Consider the following 22,977-nt stretch of genomic DNA (forward strand, 5'->3'; position numbering starts at 1 on the left):
ATGTGATTGTGTGTGTGTATGTGTGTGTGTGTCTGTGTCTGTGTCTGTGTGTCTGTGTGTGCATGTGCAGTGGTGTGTGTGTGTGTACCCATTAAAGCTCTAACCAGAGCGAGGGCCATCGGAACGCTGTGTGCCAGCTTAATGATGTCATCAATCATCCTCTTTGTCCATTGGTCAATCTGTCTGCTCCTGCAGGCAGCCTCTTAAAACAGCCTGTTCGGACTTCCTGCAAAACCAAATCAAGAACATGATCTAAGCCTCAGGGTGATCATATTCAATTTCAAATAAAGTTTTCACAACAAATAATACAGATTTGTTTATTAGTTTTCAATTTTTCATGCAAACTCAAATTTGCTGCTCTTGTTCATACCATGAACTGAAACAATATAACCCAGACAGGGAGGAACCTGTGATTTAAAGTGAACATGAACCCAGAAGACAGAAAGAGAGAAAGTGCCCTCTAATACTTACTGTCAACACGAGGATTCCGAGGATTTGATTTTAGTTTACCTGTCACATTGGTTACACACCCTTCTTGTCAAAGTTACTTTAAAGATAACTTTCCGTTTATGAGGATTGTTCTTCCAGTTTTAATTTAATTCAATGAAGAAGTTTATTTAATAGAGAAATAACCTTTTTGAGCAATTAACCATTCTTTAAAAATCACACTGTTCTTAGCTCGTGGGCATTTTGTGATGGACTTGTAGATTATACACAGTGACACAGCCATCTTTCAGACATGCACTGATAATCTCCTGACATTCAGACTTTGTGCAGAGCTTCTCCGGCCAGACTCCTATTAAAAAACTCAGAACAATGTCTGAATGAGCTCATGTGAGCAAACTGCAGGAGATGCTCCACAGGATTCATCGTAAGTGAGGGCGTGTGTGTGTGTGTGTGTTGATGATGTTTCTAACACGTGACAGATGCAAAAGACACAAACAAATAAAACCCAATATAAACACCTCAGGATGACAAAGCGGTGTCGTTCACGTAGAAGACAACAACAAAGATGTCGCTGTCAATTTCAGTGTGCTGTAATCTAATTACGTGATCTCCACAACATAATGTACGTTACTTCCTGCATGCTGCACCACCTCACCTGAACCCTCCAGACATTTATGTGTTGTTTTGAACATGTCTGAGTGGAGAATCTGCTGCTGCTTTGATCATCTGTACAATGCAAACTCAGGAAAGTCTTGACCAATGGTGCTGACGCCCTTCGGAGTCCATGTCGTAAAATGGTTATAGTCTTTTATAATGTAGTTTACTAGATACAAGGCAAATAAGTCAAAACAGTATGAGTGTAATAGATAGTTGACTAAATCTTGGTATCATGAAAAGTTGGCTATTTTACAAACTAGTACTCAAACCAAATATGCATCAGTTCCAAGAAAAACATAAATTGTGTCCTTAAAAATTAACGCGTATGATTCCATTGTATTTCTCTATTGTGTGTTATCTACCAAACCAGACAGTTCACGTCATGGTCTCTGTCTGGTTGGGTACATGTAGTGGCTAACTGTCCTTGGTATGCTTCAGCAGCCATGACTGTATGGATGAGTGGCCGTGAGCCTTCCGCCGGAGGGTGGGTGGCTCACTAACCACAAAGGCCGTCCTGCTGAGAAAGCACCAGCAGAGTTATGGACGTCTGCGTCTCGGGCCGATATCAGATTGAAGGAGACACTTATGAGTTTACGCTATGCTAGAGCGGAGAACCAAGTCAGGACACAGTGAAGCCGAAACGGTGATAAAAATGCATACTCGAAAACATTTCTCAAAGGAACCTTCCCCGTACTTATGGGGCGTGTCAGTTATGCTCCGAAGCCATAAAACAAAACTTTGGAGAACAGCGAGCAAGGGCATTGGAGCTGCAGCTACAGGATTTGGCAAAGTGATCCTTGCCTGGAACATCGTTTAATTTTGGGCCGCCTCCCAATGGTTTATGTGGGTAAGCGTGTTTGAGTGAATGCGATAGAGAGAAAGTGTGAATCCTGAGGGAATTGAGTTGATCGGAATATATAAACTCAAAAGAGGATATGTTGTCACTCACACACACACACACACACACACATTATCTCTCACTCTCTCTGTAGCCCCGGCCTAAAGCGTTCAACTTAATCTTGCTCATGATTCCAACAATATGCTTTTAGTACCAGATAGACCTCATCAAACTTTTTTAATTTAATCTCGTATTCATTATCACCTCAATCATTAGTGTGGCCTCTTTTTGGCTTGGAGCCCTCTATACTGTGCCAGCATAAATAACGATGAGAAGGAGTCACAGTGGCAAAGTTACACAGGGTGACAGACAGGCTGTCGGAGAGCGGGAGACAATCATGATGGAAAGAAAATTTGCATCACAAGTAAATCTGCACACTGTCCTTTTACCCCTCGATAGCATGTGAATCAGGCGTCTTGTGGCCAAAATGGATGTGATCCTAAAGTGGCCCAATTGTAGAACATGTTGAGTTTTTTTTATTTTGTCAAACACGCAGTGCTCTAGGCGAGATGTAATCCGGATTTGGACCTAATGTGGCCCATGTGGTAAATGGAGAATATGGCCCCAAATTGCACAAAACAAATTCAGGCTACCTTTGGCACCTTTCTGGTTGATGTGTGATATGGCAATGGCTCACTTGCCGCCCAGATCTGGCAAACAGGAGCGGGCCGACCATCATTCCATGCAGGATGTGTGTGCCGGATGACACTGTTTGGTGTGGGCCGAATCTGGGCCAAAACAATTGTGAGATGAATGATTTTTTATGCCTTTGTGTCAAACCTACAGGGGATTATTACCCCAGCTCTATACAGCTCTTTCACTCATGGCTTTATTTATTTATTTATTTGGCCGGCAAACTTTGTTGTCTCCGACCACACGGGAAACAGCCTTTTTTTGGCAAAGGGCTCTGACTACCTGCCCAGGGCAAGATGGCAGAAAAGAAAGAAGTTATCGACTCGCTTGTGAACATAGAGTGAAGCATTTAGCCACTAAAGACCCATGAGGCATTGATAGAGACAGAAACAGAGCTTAAAGAAGCATCAACAGATTGACTTAAGGTACATTGAGGCAACCAGATACACGACAGCAAATTAATGTAAATTACTGTGTGTCTGTGGGATGTGTAAATAAGTAACTGTTTGCCGACAGCATATTATTCATCATGGCTTCTTTATGAGATGATACTGTTTTAATGTTAATCATAGAGATTGTTGCTTGTTGAGCTGTCATCAATGATAAAACTAATCAATTAACGATGATTTAGGTACCGGCAGTGAAATGGCATGAAAGCTCTAGAAGTTGAATTTGCAATTATGCAGAGACATATAGTATTATGATAAAGATTAGAATTTGTAATAAATGGTTATAAGAATAAAAAAGTACAAAAGACACAGAGAGAAGGAGTGAGATGTGAATCATGAACTACAGACAATGGCTGACAGCGGCACAGAGACGGTGGGAATGAGAAGCGCTGAGAGAAAGATGGAGCGAGAGACGGACGGACGCAGCCCGAGAGACGGATGGAGTTTAATATAAATTATGGGATGTTAGCTCCTCCGGTAATTCTGGTGATAACTCTCCCCGCACTATCGCTATAGCAACACCGTGCCCGTACTGCTGTTGGCGCGGCGATGGGGCCGGCCATTCGTTCAGGGCACGCTGATTGAGCTGTCAACGTACACACCCGCACGCACAGACACACACACACACACACACACACACACACACACACACACACACACACACACACACACACACGCTGTTGCCAAGACGATGCACACGCGCTCATTTTGAGACATGCAGATAAATCACTACTCATGTGCAACTCAAGCACACACACACACACACACACACACACACACACACACACACACACACACACACACACACACACACACTTCATCTTTGTGTATCTATCAGTGTAGGAATTGCAGTGAGTTTAACACAAGAGAAGGTCATTGGAAGATGTATTAAAAATTAGAGACGCAAGAATCAAATATGTTCAGTCAAAGGGGGGGTGGGGGGGAGAGGGAAACACAGACAGAGGAGATATAATGTGTCTCTAAGGTGTCTTGTTCTGACACTTTCTCACAGCACCTCACAGATATATATGCCCCATTATGCACACAACGAAACACACAAACAGAATTATCTTACTTGTCCCTGACCTTTATTCTGACCGTGTGTGTTTGACAGGTGGTGCATGTTTTTCTATGAATTATCTATGAATATGTTTGGATGCACAATCCCTCGTGTCCTCTTATGTATTTGCATACATGACACAGATAATGGTGTGCGTGTGCAAGCGTGTTTGTGTCTTTATCGTGCGGTTGCTTGCCAATCTGTGTGTGACTGAATGTGCACGTTGTGTGAAACGGGGGCCGTGTAAGCGTTCATGCTCATGTGCTCGTGTGTTTGTGTGTGTTAACTGTACGTGTTCCTTGGCCCTGCCACTGAACAAACTAATTAAGGAACAAACGCTGCCTCAAATCAACCAGAAAATTACCTCCCAACTCTTAACAGGACGACCCAAGGACAGACGAGCAGGTTTCTCTATCACATCCAGTCAGAGCACACGGCCTAATAAAGGCTTAGTTGGTTTATCGAACAACTAGCATGTGTCGTTTTCAATACCCCGCTGAGTGTAATTTCAGTATTAGTGTTTGACTTTCCAGCACAAGTGTTGACATACAGTGTTATTCTTCCATGGTTTCACGTAGAGAATCTCCACTCGAAACACGTTGTCATACATGCAGACAGTTGTTCTGTAACCCTGCCTCCGTGATGTTTTCAAAACCCAGCTGTGGTGCGAAGCTGCCAAATATCATGTGATTTGCAGGTTCACAAACATACGGGCAAATCTCTGAAGAGTAGCCTCGGGAGCAGGGCCACGCTTCAACCTTACCTCTAATCACCTGTCAAACCTAAATGGTAAACCCATCACGCTCCGTTTGTCTCAGATTATTCTATTCACCCTTTCCCTTAAGGCCGTTTCATGCTTTTGTGTCGAAGCTACGCCGTAGATACGCACATAGCCTACGCACATAGCCTACGCACGGGGCTGAGCATTAATAGTTGTGCTTAGGTGTGTGTTTGAATCACGCTGCAATTACACCGCCGAAATGATAGTGTAATGATAGTACTGTTGCTATGCTGGTGTTAAGTGTCTTCCGGGTTTCTGGTCCGCTTATTTACCAATTCTCTGGTGAATGTTACTAAGTGGATCATTTTGGAGTTGGAGCTGATAGATGTTGAAGAGCAATTACTTTTTCTGAAAGAACTGCAACGAAGAAAACACAGACGTCGTCCGTGTTTGCTCCTTCAATCCAATTCAAAAAGGCGATGCTACCAAGCAGACAAATCACAGCTCTTGCGTCAATGTCGCCTCGACACGTAGTTACATTTTTGGGGAGGTGCAGGTCAGGGTACAGCTTGGGGATCTGCGTAGGGTACCCGTCTACAAGTAGTCTACGGCATAACTTCGAAGCAGAAGCATGAATTGGGCCTTACCTTGGAAAAGAGAAAAGAAGAAAAGGGTCAACCCTACTCACACCCATCCATCTTCCTTCTCTCATCCCTTCCTGCATTCCTTCATCTTCTCATAACTCTGGCAGGGGGGTGGGCTGTAATAAGCACAGGTAGAATGATGCCTGAGACAGAACCCCCACGCTCAGTCTCTGTCTGCCCTGACAGCAGTGCCTCCTCCCAGATAAGCCAATGAGACAAATCTCAAGCCCTTCACTCAACGTCCATTCAGTTCTCCTGAACATCCCATACATCAATTTCCGTTCAAACATTTTAATCACATATAGTTGGGGCGTGGTCCATACACTGCAATAGGAGAGCAGTTCTATGTCTGCTATGTTTCAAAAGTAAAGATTTGCCCTTTTAAAAACTCAAGTTTCACCATTTCATAACTTTTATTTCCTACGGACATGCACCAGTTTACAGATCATGACTTACAAGGTTTCTAACCTGGTGAACAAACCGATGCAGCTGGAGAAAGGTGACAAATTCGAAACTCTGAAAGTGTGTTGAAGAGAAAAGTTCTGCAAGGATTCAAGTTTTAGTTTCAGACATACAAAACCTGTTTTATTTTATTTTTTTGCCTTTCAATGTCCAGCTTTACCTTTTTTTTCCACTTTTTGAACATGATATTCATCTCACAGTGTGGATTGTTGTACCTCTTTTAAAGATGGAATGTAATTATTACCCAGCCGGTCGACAGAAGTTGACTTTCAATAGATTCTGAGAGTAAATTGCTGGTGAGCGTCTTTATCAGTCAATGCTGTAACTCTGGCTAATCCTGTGGTATTTCAAAGCCAATAGCTTCCAATTAAGTACTTCTATCCAGGGAGATGTTGCTGACAGTATCAATATCATATATCTGACCTTCTGTTCCTCTTTCCTCTCCTCCTCTCTTCTTTTCTCTTTGTTTTGCAGCTCTCAGCCTCACTTAAGTGTCACTTTTAATTGTCGCGCTGTGACTCGACTGAGCACAATTGCTGTTGCTAATGCTTCCGCTAATTCTACAGTCGCTGCTTCAACAATGACCTTATTCCTTCTCTCCGTTCACAGTGAAGACGTGCGGCAGCAATCTTCAAGGTCCTTCAGGAACATTTACATCTCCAAACTTCCCGATTCAATACGAGAGCAACGCGCAGTGTGTGTGGATAATTACCGCCTCCAATCCCAACAAGGTAAATCTCAATCCTCTCTCCCTTTCGTCTCTTTGTCTCCGTCTGTCAAACAAACTCAAATTCAAGCTGTTTTGAATTTAAATGCAATATGAACATTTAAACTATTTATTAACTGAAAACAGCCTGTTGTCAAGTTGCGCTCTGCAGAGATACAAAGGCTGAATTCAAAGAAGATGACAACATCTGAAAAAGTAGGGAGTGAAGGTAAACTTCCTGAACGAGCTCCCACAGTTTACTCCCTGAATTTCATGCATTCGATCTATTTTAATTTATATAACACAGCACAGCAAATTTTGCCACATTTTTACATAACTGAAATGTGTTTATAATAATTCATGTCGGATCTTACTGAAAATGTTATGCTAGTCAGGGCACATCAGCATCTAATTCTACGTGATTGGTTAATCCCGTTCGAAGAGCAGAACGATAGGCTGGAGGTCACTAGACGGCTGTGATTGGTCACTTCACGTCCCAGGAGAGATCTGATTGGTATTCAGGAGACGCATCCTTATTCCTCTCAGGGTCACCGTTGTGACCGCTCTGTCGTCAATGGCAACACCTGCGTCAGCACCGTAGGAGCACACATGCACACATGCGCAGAGTTGCATGCACACAGCAACCATTTACACACGAGTGCTGAAATGCACACCGGGGCTGTTTTTTTTATACACACACACACACACACACACACACACACACACACACACACACACACACACACACACACACACACTTACTTACTTTAACCACTTGACTAACCCTAACCCTTACTCTAACCTTAAAAAACGTCTTCAACTTAAATTTTATGATTTATGTCTATGGCGACTGCTTTGTCCCCATAAGGAAAACCAGTTCCCATAACGTAACTGCGTCAACAGAATTAGGTCCCCACAGCGATAGCTGGACCACAACTCTCTCTGTCACTCCCCAAGGCCTCAGGTTTGTGGCCTGGAGCAATACATTCTCCGTTGAAGGCTACATTGTGTATGTGACTGTTGAAGGCTGCAGTGCTAATGTCCGTATGCTCTATCTGGTGTGTGTGTGTGTGTGTGTGTGTGTGTGTGTGTGTGTGTGTGTGTGTGTGTGTGTGTGTGTGTGTGTGTGTGTGTGTGTGTGTGTGTGTGTGTGTGTGTGTGTGTGTGCATTAATGCGTGATGTGTGTAAGAATTTGAAAATGAATGTGCCTGTATTATGAATGATTATGGATATTGCCAAACACGTTGTAAATGACGACCAGATCAAGTCGTTTTTTCATCCCTTACAGACACCTTATTATATATTGTAATGTTTGGTACTTTATCGTGGATGTCATGCACCACTGAATCGCACTGAATCACTTCCATGTATTTTATCAATACATCACATATACGTACAACAATGCGCCGGTCTGAATTATATACATGTCATGAACAACACTGCATGGCCCAGTCCAGCACTACATCAAAGCAGAGTTCTTCATGGGTCGCTGAATTTGTACCTGACCTGAAGTGTGTGAACATCTATTTAGAATCACATGTTTAACTCTGCTAAGGAGGGTAGGTTTCCACTACTGTGCATTGTTTTTGTTTGTTTGTTTGTTAGCAAGATTACACCAAAGCAACTCAAAGGATTTTAATAAAATTTTGGCCCGGGATGCAGTATGGGTTGGGGAAGGACCCTTTGAATGTAGGGGTGGATCCAGGATTAGTTTTGTCAACTTCTTTAACATTGCTGAGTGCGATTCAACTTTCAAGGGTTGTTGGGTTCAGTCAAAAATTGTCAGGGATATTTGTCCCATACATATCAACAACAGAACTAACTTGGAATGGCCAGGACTACGTTAACATATCTACAAACATATCTGACTTGCATATTTTTTTTAAATCAGAGCGTTAAAACTCAAAAATCCAACTTATAGAACCCTTGAATGACATCGTTGTGGAAGCTTACTCAGATAAGAAGTCCATTCAAAGAGCCAGATGAAGATATAAAAGCAAGAGAAAGGGATGAACATGACAACAAAGTGACAAATCCTTTCATTTGACTAAACCATCTCCCATCATCTCTCCACTGTCCTGGCAAGTTGTTGTGTTCATGCAGGACACCTGTGAAGAGGGAGCATTCATAAGAGCTTAATCTTAAAGAAAATCAACTTCAATATGTAAAGCTTCATCTCGCTCATGGATTAGCATCTTTGCTGCAGTCGGAGTTGTCGCGTTGCCATCAGATGAGTGTCACTGCTCGCTGGTGGATTAAACAAAGATGCTTTTATGTCTCTGACGTCAATGGCATTAATCAATCAATCTGAATGTAGTGTCTTATGAGTTTTTTAAGGCTAAAAATACTAAATTGACAAGACGTATGAGTTAATGGAGAAAAAGTACTAGAGACAAATTTTTAGTTTCTTTGAGAAGAGCTTAATCAAAGGGAATATCATACAGTCCAGTAGATACCCGGCACTCAGTAGGGGGCATATCTCTGCCAAAGCTGAACAATCCTACGTATGATCGTGTGAAAAGTGAAAAAAGTATTCCTAGATCCTCCTCCTAATCTGCTTCCACGCCAAAGAATGAAGGGCTCATCCCTGATCAAGGCGCCAGCTCTCCACCAAGTTTGGTGGAAATCGGTTTTGTAGTTTTTGCATAATCATGCTAGAAAATAAACCAACCAACTAGAAGGCACAGCTCTACAAGGCCCAACAGTCCCCTTAAATTAAATCAAGCTGCACCAGAGTTCACACACTCATTAATATCAGTTCCTTAAATGTGCCATGTGCACAGATCCATTAATTATTTCCTATGAAAATGGTGAAAATGGTGAAAAGCGCCCTGTCTTACAAACAAACCTACAACAAACAAATGGACGAAAAGATTACTTTCTTGGTCAGAGGTAATTAAAAAAGAGAAACAACAATTACAAACGTTTTTATTGAACAAAATATTGGTTTAAATGTACATTGTTCACCTTCCAGTACAGGATTTGGACACAGTTAGAGACATTTCAGTGGCCGGATCCTCATGTTGGTTTCGGAATTCACATTCTCTTATGGTTCAGTTGGAAATTTTCTGATCCTCAGATGCATCTACAGGAGTAAAAGGCAATTTACTAGGTTCAGAAGCAGGCTGATGTTGGGCAGGTGGCGGAGGGAAATCCACAGTGGGGGAACTGGCAGGTAAACAACAGGTAACGGGGGGGGAGCGCGGCTCGAACAGAACGGGAGCGCTGGCAGTAGAAAGCTGTCCTCTATTAGTAGGCTGATTAGGGAATGAGGGGGCAGTTTAGCCGGCAGGTGAGTGGTCAGTTGAGCCCCTGAGAAGAGGAGGTAACAACACGGACAAACACACGCTGGTGCCTGTAAAAAGAGAGAGGGAGAGTCGGAGGGGGAAGAACAGGGGAGAGAGCGATGGTGCAACATTACATTCAGGCTAAGAGAATAGTCCCACATGATCCTCTCCCTCTCCCACCAGCGGAACGGCTCGTTCTTTTTTTTCATTGCTTGTGCACGTCTCTCACTATGTCATCCTCTGCCCCTTTCTCTCATTCCTCCTGTCTCATCCTTCTCTTTCTCTTCTTTTCATTTCACACCACCCAGGCCCTCCTCCCTCGCTCGACCCCAGAGGCTCTGTCCGCAGAATTACCCAGATTCTTCGTTAAAGAGTTCAGCCCCAAAAAAATAGAGAATACAGAGAGGAGGAGGAGGAGGAGGAGGAGGAGGAGGAGGAGGAGGAGGAGGACACTCGAGCGGGGAGAATAATCAGTTTTTTACTGTTTCACACTCTCTCCATCGCACCCTTCCTAATACATATTCTACATTTCTCACCATCTCCTGCTCATACTCTGAGAGTAAAGAGATACTGGCTCTCTATTCCTTAGCCTCTCTTCTCTTTGTCTATTACTGTCACTGCCTCATTCACTCCATCCTTCTTCTCCTCCCTCTGCCCCTCCTCGTGCTCCTTCCCTCTCAGGTTAAGTGTTAATGGGGTTCTGTTGCTCTGTGATGTTATTGCTTCATTTGCTTTTGGCAGAATGAGCCTTTAGTGCCAATTCATTTTGTCCTGTTTTCATTTAACCTTGGGGATGGCAGGACAGGATGGCCATTACTGGACTCTTCTCTTCTCTTCTCTTCTCTTCTCTTCTCTTCTCTTCTCTTCTCTTCTCTTCTCTTCTCTTAATGGCCACTTCATTTCTACTATATGTGTTTAGCTATAGTCAAGTACACATTAGCATATCTAAAATGCCCTGTTATATAAATTGAAAACGAACAAGCTTGCCATCACTTTATACACATTTGCAGAAGACAGAGAGTACTGCAGTGGTGCCATACTGCACATTTAGTTAAAACCACTGTGACGAGCACAGAGGCAGTGCAATACAATAGCATTCAGAGAGAAAGGAAAGTTACACTTTGTTTTTTTGATTCCTTTGGACTAATTTGCATGCATTGAATTAAGTGATACCCTGCAGGCCAGGAAAAATCTGATGTACACACTGAAGCCACAAGGCAGAAATCACAAGACCAAGAAAATCACTGCGCAGGCTTCTTTTTCTCGCTGTTTCCCCCCCTCGCCGTCAGTAAACTGGTGAGCTTCTGCATCTTCCTGACAGGATGAACAGCGTAGCACTTTCTTTACGGCTCAGGTTAAAAAATATTAAGCATTGTGCAAAAGAGGAATGGGATTCAGATGCATTTTTCGGCGAAGTAGTTGCATAGCAACAGTAAAAGTCATGCATATAGCCTTTCCCACAGGTTGCCGTTCAGAGTCGGTGTCTAAAAAGGAGGCGTCTGGTGGATTCAGCTCAATGAAACACAAGTAAGGAGAAAAACACTAAGTTGCAACAGACTCGAGCCATCAGTCTTCATCAGCTGACGCCCGGCTCTTCACACAGCCAGGGCGGGAGCATGTTCGAGGAGAGTGAGCAAGTGGCAAGAGGGTTGACTGTGATGCTGTCACAGACGCTCTGTTATTTCCCATGCCTGTCTGTGGCCACTTTACATCACCACCACCAGGTGTTTCACATATTCCTACAGCCACCGTATCCGCAAGCCGTCCCTCGATCGTATTAGAGTATGGGCAGGGAGGAGCCTCCCCCCCACCTCCCTGTCCCCGCGACAACCTAAAGGAAGTCTTTTATCAAGCAGAAATCCAATTCTGTCGCCTCATTGGCTAGAAGCCATAGATGGATGGAAGGAAGGAACGCAGCAGCCAATTAGAAAGAGAGAAACGAAGGGTGACAGCGAGAGGGAGAGAAAGATGGAGCGATGCAGGATGTATAGGGAGAGAGAGAGAGAGAGAGAGAGAGAGAGAGAGAGAGAGAGAGAGAGAGAGAGGGAGGGAGATTGATGTGTGCATGAACACCAACCAATTAGAGGAGAGGAGAAATATGTAGAGTGTTCGGTTTCATCTATCACACACACACACACACACACACACACACACACACTCACACAACTATACACACACACAAGCATGCATGCAATACACAAAAAGAGTTAAAGAATAAACACATACACACTAACCCACATATTGTTTGTAATGAGTTTCAAAACTAGTGTGCAGCGTTCACATTTACACACACACACACACACACACACACACACACACACACACACACACACACACACACACACACACACACACACACACACACACACACACATGCATGAGCTCAGTGTAATGCAGCCATGTCCTAGCTGTGTTTAATGCTGTGTGAACAGTGCTGACGTGGCATTAGGGTGTTCTGTAAAGGAAGTGTACTGGACCTGGTTTCCATCACACAGACCCTCTCTGTCTTTATAAACTGCCTGGTCAAACAGGGCTGGTCTGTTTCCTGCCAAACAACCAGAGTGGCCCGGATTGGTCGGCTAACCAACCCGCTGACAGCCATTACTTCTCCGCGTTTTACATCACCTGCTGCTTCCTCAATAACCGTTCTGCTTCCATTATATTACAATCTTTTGATGCCTTCATTTCCCCTCAACCTGTTTTTCCAAGGCTCATTTTTCTTTTTTAAATCACAGCTGAGTTACCGCATCCCACTGCCTGTTCGAATTAAAGCGAAAAATAGAGTTTAAGCTTCTAGAAAAGGCTAAATTTCTCTTTTCAGACCCAGATGGATGGTAACTGTGGTAGAGCAGAGCAGTCACTCACCACTGTGGCTTAATATAAACCTTGGAATATTTTCCTCTAGTAAAGCATTGTTGAAACGTATTCAGTAAATGCAAATTAAAATTGACACAGCTATATGCCTGACTTGAAACATATGTCCATATTGATAACTCCAAAGGCTACATTCAGATAATGGGTCAACTAACTTCACTTTTAAACACGTTTCCATCAACAGGCAGCATCTTCTCTACTGGTGCTTTATTAGAAACATCACCCATGAGGCTAAATCCCAACAGAAACCAGTTTTTTAAACCTCGAGCGCGTGAATTTTATTCATCTATTTAGAAGATAATCTGTTCTCTGAGTTTATGCATTATTTGCTGTAGCTGCGGAATTCCCTCCCGCACCGAGATAGCTACGGACGTGAGCTTTGGAAACATATATTTAGGAAAATGTTGCTGCCACGAAAGAATGAAAGAGGCTCTTCAATCAAACAACGTTATGTGATAACGAAAAATCTTTCCTGAACATCTGAGCTTGCTTTTTGATGACACGGTATTTGTTAAAAACAGCCATCACACACACCGGTGTACACTATTTACTGACAGACGTGCAGTCCTATTGAAAGCCTGCATCGGGCTCAAAGGAATAATAAGATAACTGTGAAAATGGTGACTATGTAATCACAGAAATAGACACATTAATCTCCATCAAGCCGTGCCTGTCTGTGTGGGTGTGTTTCCCTGCGTGTGCCTGAGTGCCGGTGTGCGTGTGTGTGCTTGCCACTGAGAGGTTATCAGGTCTGTAGGTAATGCTTTAATCCAATCTGCTGCCTTACATGCCGATAAGGCCGAGTCAGCATTGTGAGTAAGAGGCAGATCACTGCTTCATCTCTGAAGCGGCCAGTTTAACCCCTTCCCGGTCACAGGGCATGACGGTGCCGGCTCTTTACATGTTGCTTAACTAATGTAGAGTTATTTAAAGGGTTAGTCTGCCTCTGCGGCCACCAGAGCAGATGTTGCTCCTACACGGGAAAGAAATAAAAGTTAACTGCATGAACAAAAGCAAATCAGGGAACGCTGACAACAATGGAACCGTTAAAACACACAACAAGCTTAAAGGTCGGGTTGGTAATTTGTCTCTGACACACATTTTTATCATATTTTGTTGAAATTATCATCGCGTCCTGATAGCCTATAGCAATAAATACAGTTTTGTGGGAAAATATATAAATAAAGTTGGTATTTGTGGCCCCGCAGGTCTCACCAACCTGCCTACCTTATGATACAAACCCTAGCTTTGACACTAACCTTCACTGAGCAACAGCGCCCTCTGCAGCCACAAGTGGTATTTGGTAATGTACAGAAACCAAAGGCTATCGATCACTCCAGGTGCCAATGGTCCAATACTCACTGAGCAGAAACACGGTCGAGGGATGTACGTTCCGCATGGCCTCCCGAACCGAAAGTGTGTCGTTGTTAAGCGTTTTTTTTGGCTCAGACTTTTGGAGCTGAAGACTTTTTTTGCAATGAATTTTCCTTATCTACACTTTGACATTGCTCTTGAACTTGCTGGGTCTGATTCTGGCAGTTTAGCCTCTGACTATCATTCGGTTACGTACGTCTCATGGGAGATTGTTGCCACTCATTAAAGTTACATAGTGCAAGAACCGTGTTTTTTCGGGCAGGGAGTGGGAATGAAAGAGACATTTTTCCTTTTTTTTAAAAGATCGTTACACAACGTTGTTTCAAGCATCAGGTGAAGGAGAAAGCACGGCAGCTGTTTTTTGTGTTGTCTGTTTTTCATCTCATCTCTCATCATAGATTCAGTGAATAAGGTCATAGTGAGTTTACACTTCAGCATGCACACAAGTGGTGTCATGTCCCGGAGTGTTCAGGTAGCAGACAGTGAAGGAAGAATCATGATGTCTGACTAAAGCTGGATCAATATCCTCAGAAATAAGAGGATATTGACACGCAGGCTATAAACACAGCAGAGTGCCGGGGCCGTTAGGATTATCTGAAGTCCTCCAGCACAACTTAGAATCTAGAAATCTGAAAATGTCTCACAATTTAGGAGGAAGAGGAGGGAGCACAGGGAGAGGGAGGGTTTCAGTCAAATCAGAATTCCAGTTCGAAACATTCTAAGATTCAATATTGCCCCTCACTCCTCTCTGTTGCCTCCTCCTCCTCTCTCCTCCCTTCTTTTCATCTGCCTTCATCTTCTTTCCTGCTCTCTTAGTACTCCCCTTATCCCTCCTTTCTCCCCCTCTCATTTCCGCTTTTCCCTCTTCTCCTCTGCCAAATGTGTTTCTCTCTGGTCTCAGATGAAACAGAAAGTGTTGGTTTAGTGATTCCTGATGTGAGTTTTGAGCCGCGTGCCGACTTCTCGCCGCTTCCCGAGCAGAGCAGGAGGTGCTGCTCATCTCCTCCCTGTTCCTTATGCTTTGATTAATAAAGTCACACCGCATTGTGTGATGCATTAATGGTTTCAAATTCTAATTAATATACCAGACCTTTGGTCTCCTGTAATTGATATAGAATAATGCGTCAATGATACGGTCAGAGGTGAAAGTCTCGACATAAAAAACAGCTATGGAGCACATGTTGGCTGTGATTGAGGTCAGCGGAGGGCAATTTCATTTGAAAGATAGCATTTTAACATTATTCATGTCATTGCTAATTTATTTTTTCCCCAAGCCTGCATCTCTTAATCGCCATGTTTTTATTGCTTTCTTCCTTTTTTTAGCCAAAGAAACAAAAAAGTCATTATTTCTGTAAATCTGTACTCTATGTTGTGGATCGTTATTGACAGCGGCTTCAAACTAACACGTATGTGTTTTCTGTTTATGAACTAAAGGTGATCCAGATCAATTTTGAAGAGTTTGACATGGAGATAGCCTACGATACTCTGACTATAGGAGACGGAGGAGAGGTGGGAGATCCTACAGCTATACTGCAAGTGTAAGTATTCCTGTCTCCTTTACGTACTGCAAGTTAGCTCCAGTGGAAAGTTTCTTCATGGAGTTTATTCTTGTCTGGATCAAGCATCTCAGAGTAGAAGGACTTGAATGTAAATCAGATTAGAAAAACCTCAGACAAAAACAACATTCATAAATCCCACATGGGATCATATTTCTCTGCATGACGTTGGTGTTATCTAAAAGTCATGTTGTAACTGTTCCGAAAAATATGTTGAAAACAAATTTCCAGAAGAAAATAAACATCTTTGCTATTTTAACATTAATTATTTAATTTAAAAAAAGGAAATTAAAAGTGTTGGATAACTAAAAGCACTCGCAACTTCCTGCCTTCTTTGAAAATCCTTCATCATAAGTCCATTTGTCTTCTCAGAGCTATAAGGAGCTACATGCAGCAGCTCAGGCTCTGTTGTCGTAACATCCACCAACAAAGCGATGTTGTGAGATAAACTCCTGAAAAGATGAATGTAATAACCTCCAGAGAACGTGTTTCTGTAACTGAATTTATTTCAGTGATTTTATGAAGCAGACACATTGATAGTGTTTCCATATCGACCGGCCGACTTCAGAAAGCAGCAGTGTTGAAAGTGTAAAGTCTAACTCGTCAAAGTAAAACCTAACTTTGCCCATTTTCATTTCAAACCGTCAGCTGCTACAATGAATACAATTCTCCATCTTTCTTCATACAACTGGTGAGATTTTAAAACAGCATTGCATCGTGGGGTTTTTCTCCATTGAAAAAGATGACATGAACCCGGGGGTTAAAAAATCTCAGCCGTGCCAGAAGAGTAACAGATGTGGAGCCTTTTAAAATAACCAGACGAATTCCGTTTGTTCCGCGTCGAGGCGGGACGCTAGCCTCGCAATGTCAGACCAATTTGCATTTGTGAAAAGGGTCAGGAACTTCTCAATGTTATTTCTCTGCCCAGTGGTTTGTCACAGTGTTTGTTTTACAATGTCTGTCTGTGACTTTCTTATTCAATCCTACGTGAGTCATTTCTTTATTTTCATTTTAACAACTGTTTGCATCCTTAGACCTGGTTATGTGTAACTTTTTTTATCCATTAGAAAACAAGAACATGTAAACAAGAACATTTTAATGAAGACATACATTTATGGATTCATCATACTGGTGTGACTACGTGCAAAGTTTCAGGAACTAATTGTTTCGTCGTAGGTGGAATTCCATATATCCTCCATATTTTTGCAGTGATATTGCTTCATATTTTGCAGATAACTATTATTTCTTCGGCGGCGTACTTCGATACAGAAACCACTGCCCTACTATGGATCCTGTGCCGTTTCATTTTCGGAGCCGATTCATCCACCTCCATTTTCTATTAATGTTTCCGAGCTCAACGCGTATAAACCCTCCTCCTCGCTTGACTTCTTTCATTCTCTCCGAGCTTCCTTCCCCGTTCCCTCCAGATACAAAAACATATCTCTCACTTAAATAAAGTACACCGCATACTCTCAGTCTGGATGTTCTGCATATGCTGGTAAGTGTGGGTGACATATGTATGCAAGCGATTTTTTTTAGGTTTGTGTCTGTGAGAAGGAGTAAGAGATAGCAAGAGACTTGAAACCCCAAAGCACACAGGTCCCGTTTCATCCTCGGCTCTCGTATGCTCCGGCAATTTGTTCACACTCAGAGCTGCACTTAAGAATTAAGGCTTCGACTGCATAGATTAAAATGACAATGGTTTTGCATTTCTGCGTTTCAGCCTCTCGGGCAGCTTTGTCCCCGACTTGATCGTCAGCCTGACCCACCAGATGTGGCTCCACCTACAGTCGGATGAGAGCGTTGGATCGATAGGATTTAAGATCAACTATAAAGGTAAGTAACGTGGGAAATGAGAGACAATGAAATGAAAGGAAATATGTAAAATAATGATTGGAACAGTTTAGCAGCTGTAGTTTGAACTTTAACTCCTATCAAGCCAATTTGTTTGTTATGGAAGCATCAATGAGTCAGTGTTTGGATCCACAATAGGTCTGTGGAGATCTCTTTCACACAGTAAACATCATCATGTCCTGTTTGTGGACCAATTATCCTCCTCCATTTTCCACCCTGTAGCCTGGAAGGACCTTTAGTGTTAGAATCCACAGTGACCAAAAGAACTTTCTTGTGTGACTGTAAAAGAAGTAATTGCTCTGACCATGTTGACACTTCTGCAGTTGAACTACTGTGTTTGAACGGATATTTCCAAACGCCTGAACAACCATGTCAGGCCAGTAGGAGTTCACATTAACAAGCCGTCAGATACCACAGAAGAACACTGTGGTTCAGGTAATATTTGGCGAGGCAGACGCTGGTGAATGGTGGTAATGTTGTTCAGAAATGCTCAATTTAGCTGCAAACTTGTAATTCATCCTAACATCCAAACGAGAGAAACCGCCATCGTGCACAAAGTAAGCTGTGACGTCATCATTACCCCCAAACGCTCCAGTTTACATGCATATGGATACACGGAAGCAAAACTTTAAAAAAATCTGAAGTTTGGAAGGCATTTGCAAATATATCCTTAGTGTGGACTAGAGGTTCAAGCACAGAGGAACAAGTTTGTTTTTGTTTTGCAAAATATCCAAATATGTGTGGACAGGAAATTGGTGTTTAATTTAACAACTTTAGATATCCCTGCTTAAGTTAAATTAGTACCTTAAATCCCCGACTGCAATTCGAATTTTACACAACACAATAAACCTTTCACTACTTTCACCGAGACAAAACAAAACCATCAGGAGAAAAGTTTTTGTTCCTTGCCTGTGGTCCCATTCCATCCTGTCTTGGTTCGCCGGGAAAGTTTGGCTGCTTAACAATGAACTCTGAAGTGAGTGACTCCAGGGAAATCTAAGGAAATGAAAGGAAAATGCAATGTGTCATTGTTCTGCAAAGACGACTTGTGGTCTGTCCAGCGAACGCATTGTTTTTTTGTCCTACAGTCGTTGGCATTTTGAATCTGAATTCACTGGACCATCAATAAATCCTTTCGAGGCTTAGGTTGTAGTAATGTAGAAGCTCGGTTCAGGGGTTTCCCAGATTAAAGAGTCCTCCCATCAAATCATCCCAAAACTCTTCACTCTCTTTGTTTCAAAAAATACAAACGACATTTATCTAAATATCATGAGTCAGTTTCTTCACAGTTGAATCACGTCCTGCTATATTTAAAAAAAACATTTCCAAAGTTCCCTGTTTGATAGATGTAGTATGAATTAAATTTCCCCTGAAACACTGAGCTTTGCTGCACAGATGAACTTTGCGTGCCTCGTTCCAGTTTAATCATTTGCTGCTTTATCGTCATAAAGACAAGGCCTCAAGTTACAGGAGAGGAGGGACAATGACTCATTGTTTTGATATGTTTTCTTCTCCTTTTATTTCCCTTTGAGTGTCAATGTGAGGTTAAAACGAACGAACACAAAATGGTGATTAAAAGAAGACAAAGTCAAATTAAATTGAAGGTACATGTATTTTCCAGTACTGCAGTATTTTATACACTTTAAAGATTCTGTAGAGCACAGAAGCTTTGAACTACAAGTCAACCAAATACGACAATATCGTCTTTCTCAAAGATCTTCTCCCAATACAGATGAGATGTGTCGTTGATTTTATTCATTCGAGCCGCCACAGATCTGCATGTTTAAAAAAGGAGTCACGCCAACTTGAAATCATAAACGGCATCTGCTAAGGGGCTCCACAAAATCCCTGTTCATTTCCTCTGAGTAATTTCCCCATAGGGATCAATAGAAAAATGAATGGAGAGTGCCGCCATTTAAATGCATCCATGCTTATAATAATGCTCGGGTTGCACGTGCATGATGGAGTGTGGCGCTCGCATTCCCATAGTTTAACAATCGAGAAAACATTTAAACTGTATTTATCCCAGTGAGGATAATCAAATGCCAGTTTTATTTTATTTTATTTGTAGGTGTTCAACGGACTGGATGGAGTTTATATCTATAAATGTGACTTTCTCACTCAAACCACAACAACCTGAGAAGTTCTATCGATACTCGGTGCGAGATGAATGTGTTTGTCTCAGAGTGTTGGCTCCACAAGATTTACTATAAGAGGTGTGAGGGGGGGGGGGGGGGGGGGGGGGGGTGTATCAGTGGGTGGCTGTGTGAGATGTATGTGTGTTTTCCATTGTGTGTGTATATTCCTAAAACAACATCCTATAGACCTTGGCTAGGAAATATAAGCATTATTGGTAACTCTAGTGTTACTGCAAAGTCACAGATGTGCTACTTGCGTGTGTGTGTGTGTGTGTGTGTGTGTGTGTGTGTGTGTGTGTGTGTGTGTGTGTGTGTGTGTGTGACAGGTCCTCCGTCAGTGAGCCAGCGAAGCTCCACCATCAAGTCACTCACCTCTTCCTCTCCTCACATGCTCCCTCTCTTCCCTTCTCTTTGTGTTTGTCTCTCTATCCGTCCCATTTTTCCTCATTAGTCATCTCTACATCCCCAATTCTCTCTCTCTTTCTCTCTCTCTCTCTCCATCTCTCTCTCTTGTCTCCTTTCTAAAATCACAGCATTTTCTCCGTCACCTTGGTCTTCGGTGCTCATTCCATTCTCTCCCCTTTTCCCTCTGTCACCCATCTTCTCTCACGTCCCCTCATCTCCTGCAGCCGACCAGTCCTGCTTCCCTCTTTCTTCTTTGGGCTTATTCACCGTCCACCTCGCTCTTTGTTGCTTTCTTTTGATCCTCCCTCTCTTTCGCTTTCTCTCTCTCTCCGTATCTCTCCCTCTCTCCATCTCTGTGTCCCACTCCTTTTTTCTTGTCACCATTCATCTTTTATTAAAGCCAAGGTCACTAACCTGGCAACACTTTGACTCCTCTTCCCCGTTGCAAGACAAAGCCTCCCACACGCACACACACACACACACACACACACACACACACACACACACACACACACACACACACACACACACACACACACACACACACACACACACACACACACACACACACACACACCACACACACACACACTAACCCTGCACTTGTCTCTCTATAGTTGTGAGGACACTCATTGACAGAATGCATTCCATAGCATTCCATAACCCTAACCCTAACCATATCCTTAACCAACACAACAAAATGACCTGAGCCTAACCCTAACCCCAAAACCAAGTCTTAATGATGGTATTGGACCAAAATTGTCCCTCATAACTATAGATAGACACACACACACACACACACACACACACACACACACACACTACCAACTGAACCATGGCGTTTAACAGTTATAGAGTTAAGAGCACTTTAACATTACAGCCGTCGTTTAAACAAAAGTTTTTGTCGACTCTATGAATAATTTAACATAAGCTTGTATTTCAGTCTGCACGACCCATAAAGAGGTTGTTATCGAGGGTCGTAGCGCATAATGTTTACGTGTCTATATGTTAATGTGTGATTGTGGAGTTTAACAACACCTGTGTACTTTCCAAATGTATCCGCTTTAAATTTCCTTTATGGTTTGAGCAACACAACAATAAACCAGCATTTCAGTTGTTTACTTTTATTTTCTAGGAAATGAAAAAAATATATTGGGTGTTTTATACATGAATGCGTGTCAAGGTGTTTCAGGATATAGATTTTACTGAATACATGTGACTTCAAATCGGGTTTCGGTCGGTTTAAGAAGAGAAACGACTAAGGTTGAAATGAGTATCTGAGGATAATAATCCGGAATCGTTTATGCATTCATTCTAATTCACTTAAGTGTTGTTTTTATACTTTTAGATGGTAATAATTATAGTATTGCACGTTAGATTTTTTTCTGTGTGTCAGTTTTGAATCCAGAACATATTCAACATTCATTGTCAATAGTTGGTGACAAACTACAGACACCAGACACAAGAAATATTTGGAATTTTCTTTTTGAAATCGCTGAGGGGCCTTAACAGCTTTCAATTAGATCTTTTGGTGAAGTCCACCTAGTGATGGATTTTACTCCAGCGAATGTATTATAAACTCTACCAGCCATGTTCTGAATCAGAGAGAAGGTATTCTGCGGTTAGCAGTGCCGACCCGTGTCACTTCCTCTTCCCCCACGTCTGCTCAGACTGTGTGACCTCAGCTTCCAACCACCGGCTCATCTTACTTTCCAGCTTTTTTTCAAGAGCAGGATTTTCAGAGCACCACCGTGGCGTTTCTATAATTTAAACACAGCAGCTGTCATTTGGATTGATGCAGAATTCATCCCTCCACACAGGGTAAAACCTTCTGCTCCACTTAAGAGCAGCAGCTGATTCCTGCCAATTGCAACAGGCACAGGTGCTCGGTGCCCTCAGTCCGCCTTTAGTCACCAAAGTCGTATTTCTGGCCGCGTGCGTGTGAGACGGTGGACACCTGTACGTCAGTGTGATGGAAGTGTCAGGTGCACTGTGGTGTTAGATGTGTCTAATGCGATGTGAGACGGGAGCTTTGAGCAACACAATCGCTACCAAACCATTCATAAATAACTAATGGAATCCCTTAAATAAACAAGAGTTAGTGTTTGATAAAATATTATACTACCACTATTTATTTAAAGTCTGTCTGCCAGATATACCGCGGTGTGAATAATTACTTCCAGGAGTGTTTTCCAATATTCTACCCATAAAAGATGCAACACGTCGGATTATAAATCCAAATGTTTGCGTCACCTCTCCTCCGTTTTCCCCTGAAGCATGTGTGAGTGACGATTTTGAGACTTCCCTTTCTAACGATGAGTCATTACCTTGAGCTCCTGCTTTTTGTGCATCATTCACAGCCTCGTCCCATCATTCTCTGTTACGTAACGCTGTGCTGGGAAACTACAAAGTGCTGCACACACGTCAAGATGCTGCTTCACAGCCGGTTGTCAAGGGGGGGATGGATGGCACACATGTTAATCTCATGACAAAGGGCTTTTACTCCACGTGTGCCACATATTACTGGAATTATCTCAAAGTGTGCCATGAGTTAACTCTGCTGCCAACACAAGCAAATTATATAACAGTATTTTCTTAGGAGGAGGAAAAGTATACTGTATGTTCTCTCCTCTAATCTCCTCTCCTCTCCTCTCCTCTCCTCTCCTCTCCTCTCCTCTCCTCTCCTCTCTCCTCTCCTCTTCTCTTCTCTTCCATCACCCAGTCATCATGTCGGCTCTTTCAGGATTTTTCATCTGTTTTTTATGGTTTTTAATATGTGATGTATTTTATAGGAGGGGAAAGATGTCAAGG

At 42.6% G+C, this 22,977-nt stretch overlaps 1 protein-coding gene across 6 annotated transcripts in view; it reads left to right on the forward strand.

Annotated features, from left to right (window-relative positions):
* The window catches only part of csmd3b (CUB and Sushi multiple domains 3b), a 319,867-nt gene that overhangs the window by 205,666 nt on the left and 91,224 nt on the right, over positions 1-22,977 (forward strand). For all 6 annotated transcript variants that reach the window (XM_034599800.1, XM_034599798.1, XM_034599797.1 and 3 more), the window contains exons 11-13: positions 6,581-6,702; positions 15,648-15,751; positions 17,493-17,605. In XM_034599800.1, coding sequence (XP_034455691.1) covers positions 6,581-6,702; positions 15,648-15,751; positions 17,493-17,605 — 339 coding nt within the window. The remainder of the gene's footprint in view (positions 1-6,580; positions 6,703-15,647; positions 15,752-17,492; positions 17,606-22,977) is intronic.

Source organism: Hippoglossus hippoglossus, chromosome 11, assembly GCF_009819705.1.
Source record: "Hippoglossus hippoglossus isolate fHipHip1 chromosome 11, fHipHip1.pri, whole genome shotgun sequence".
Taxonomy (NCBI): Eukaryota; Metazoa; Chordata; class Actinopteri; order Pleuronectiformes; family Pleuronectidae; genus Hippoglossus; species Hippoglossus hippoglossus.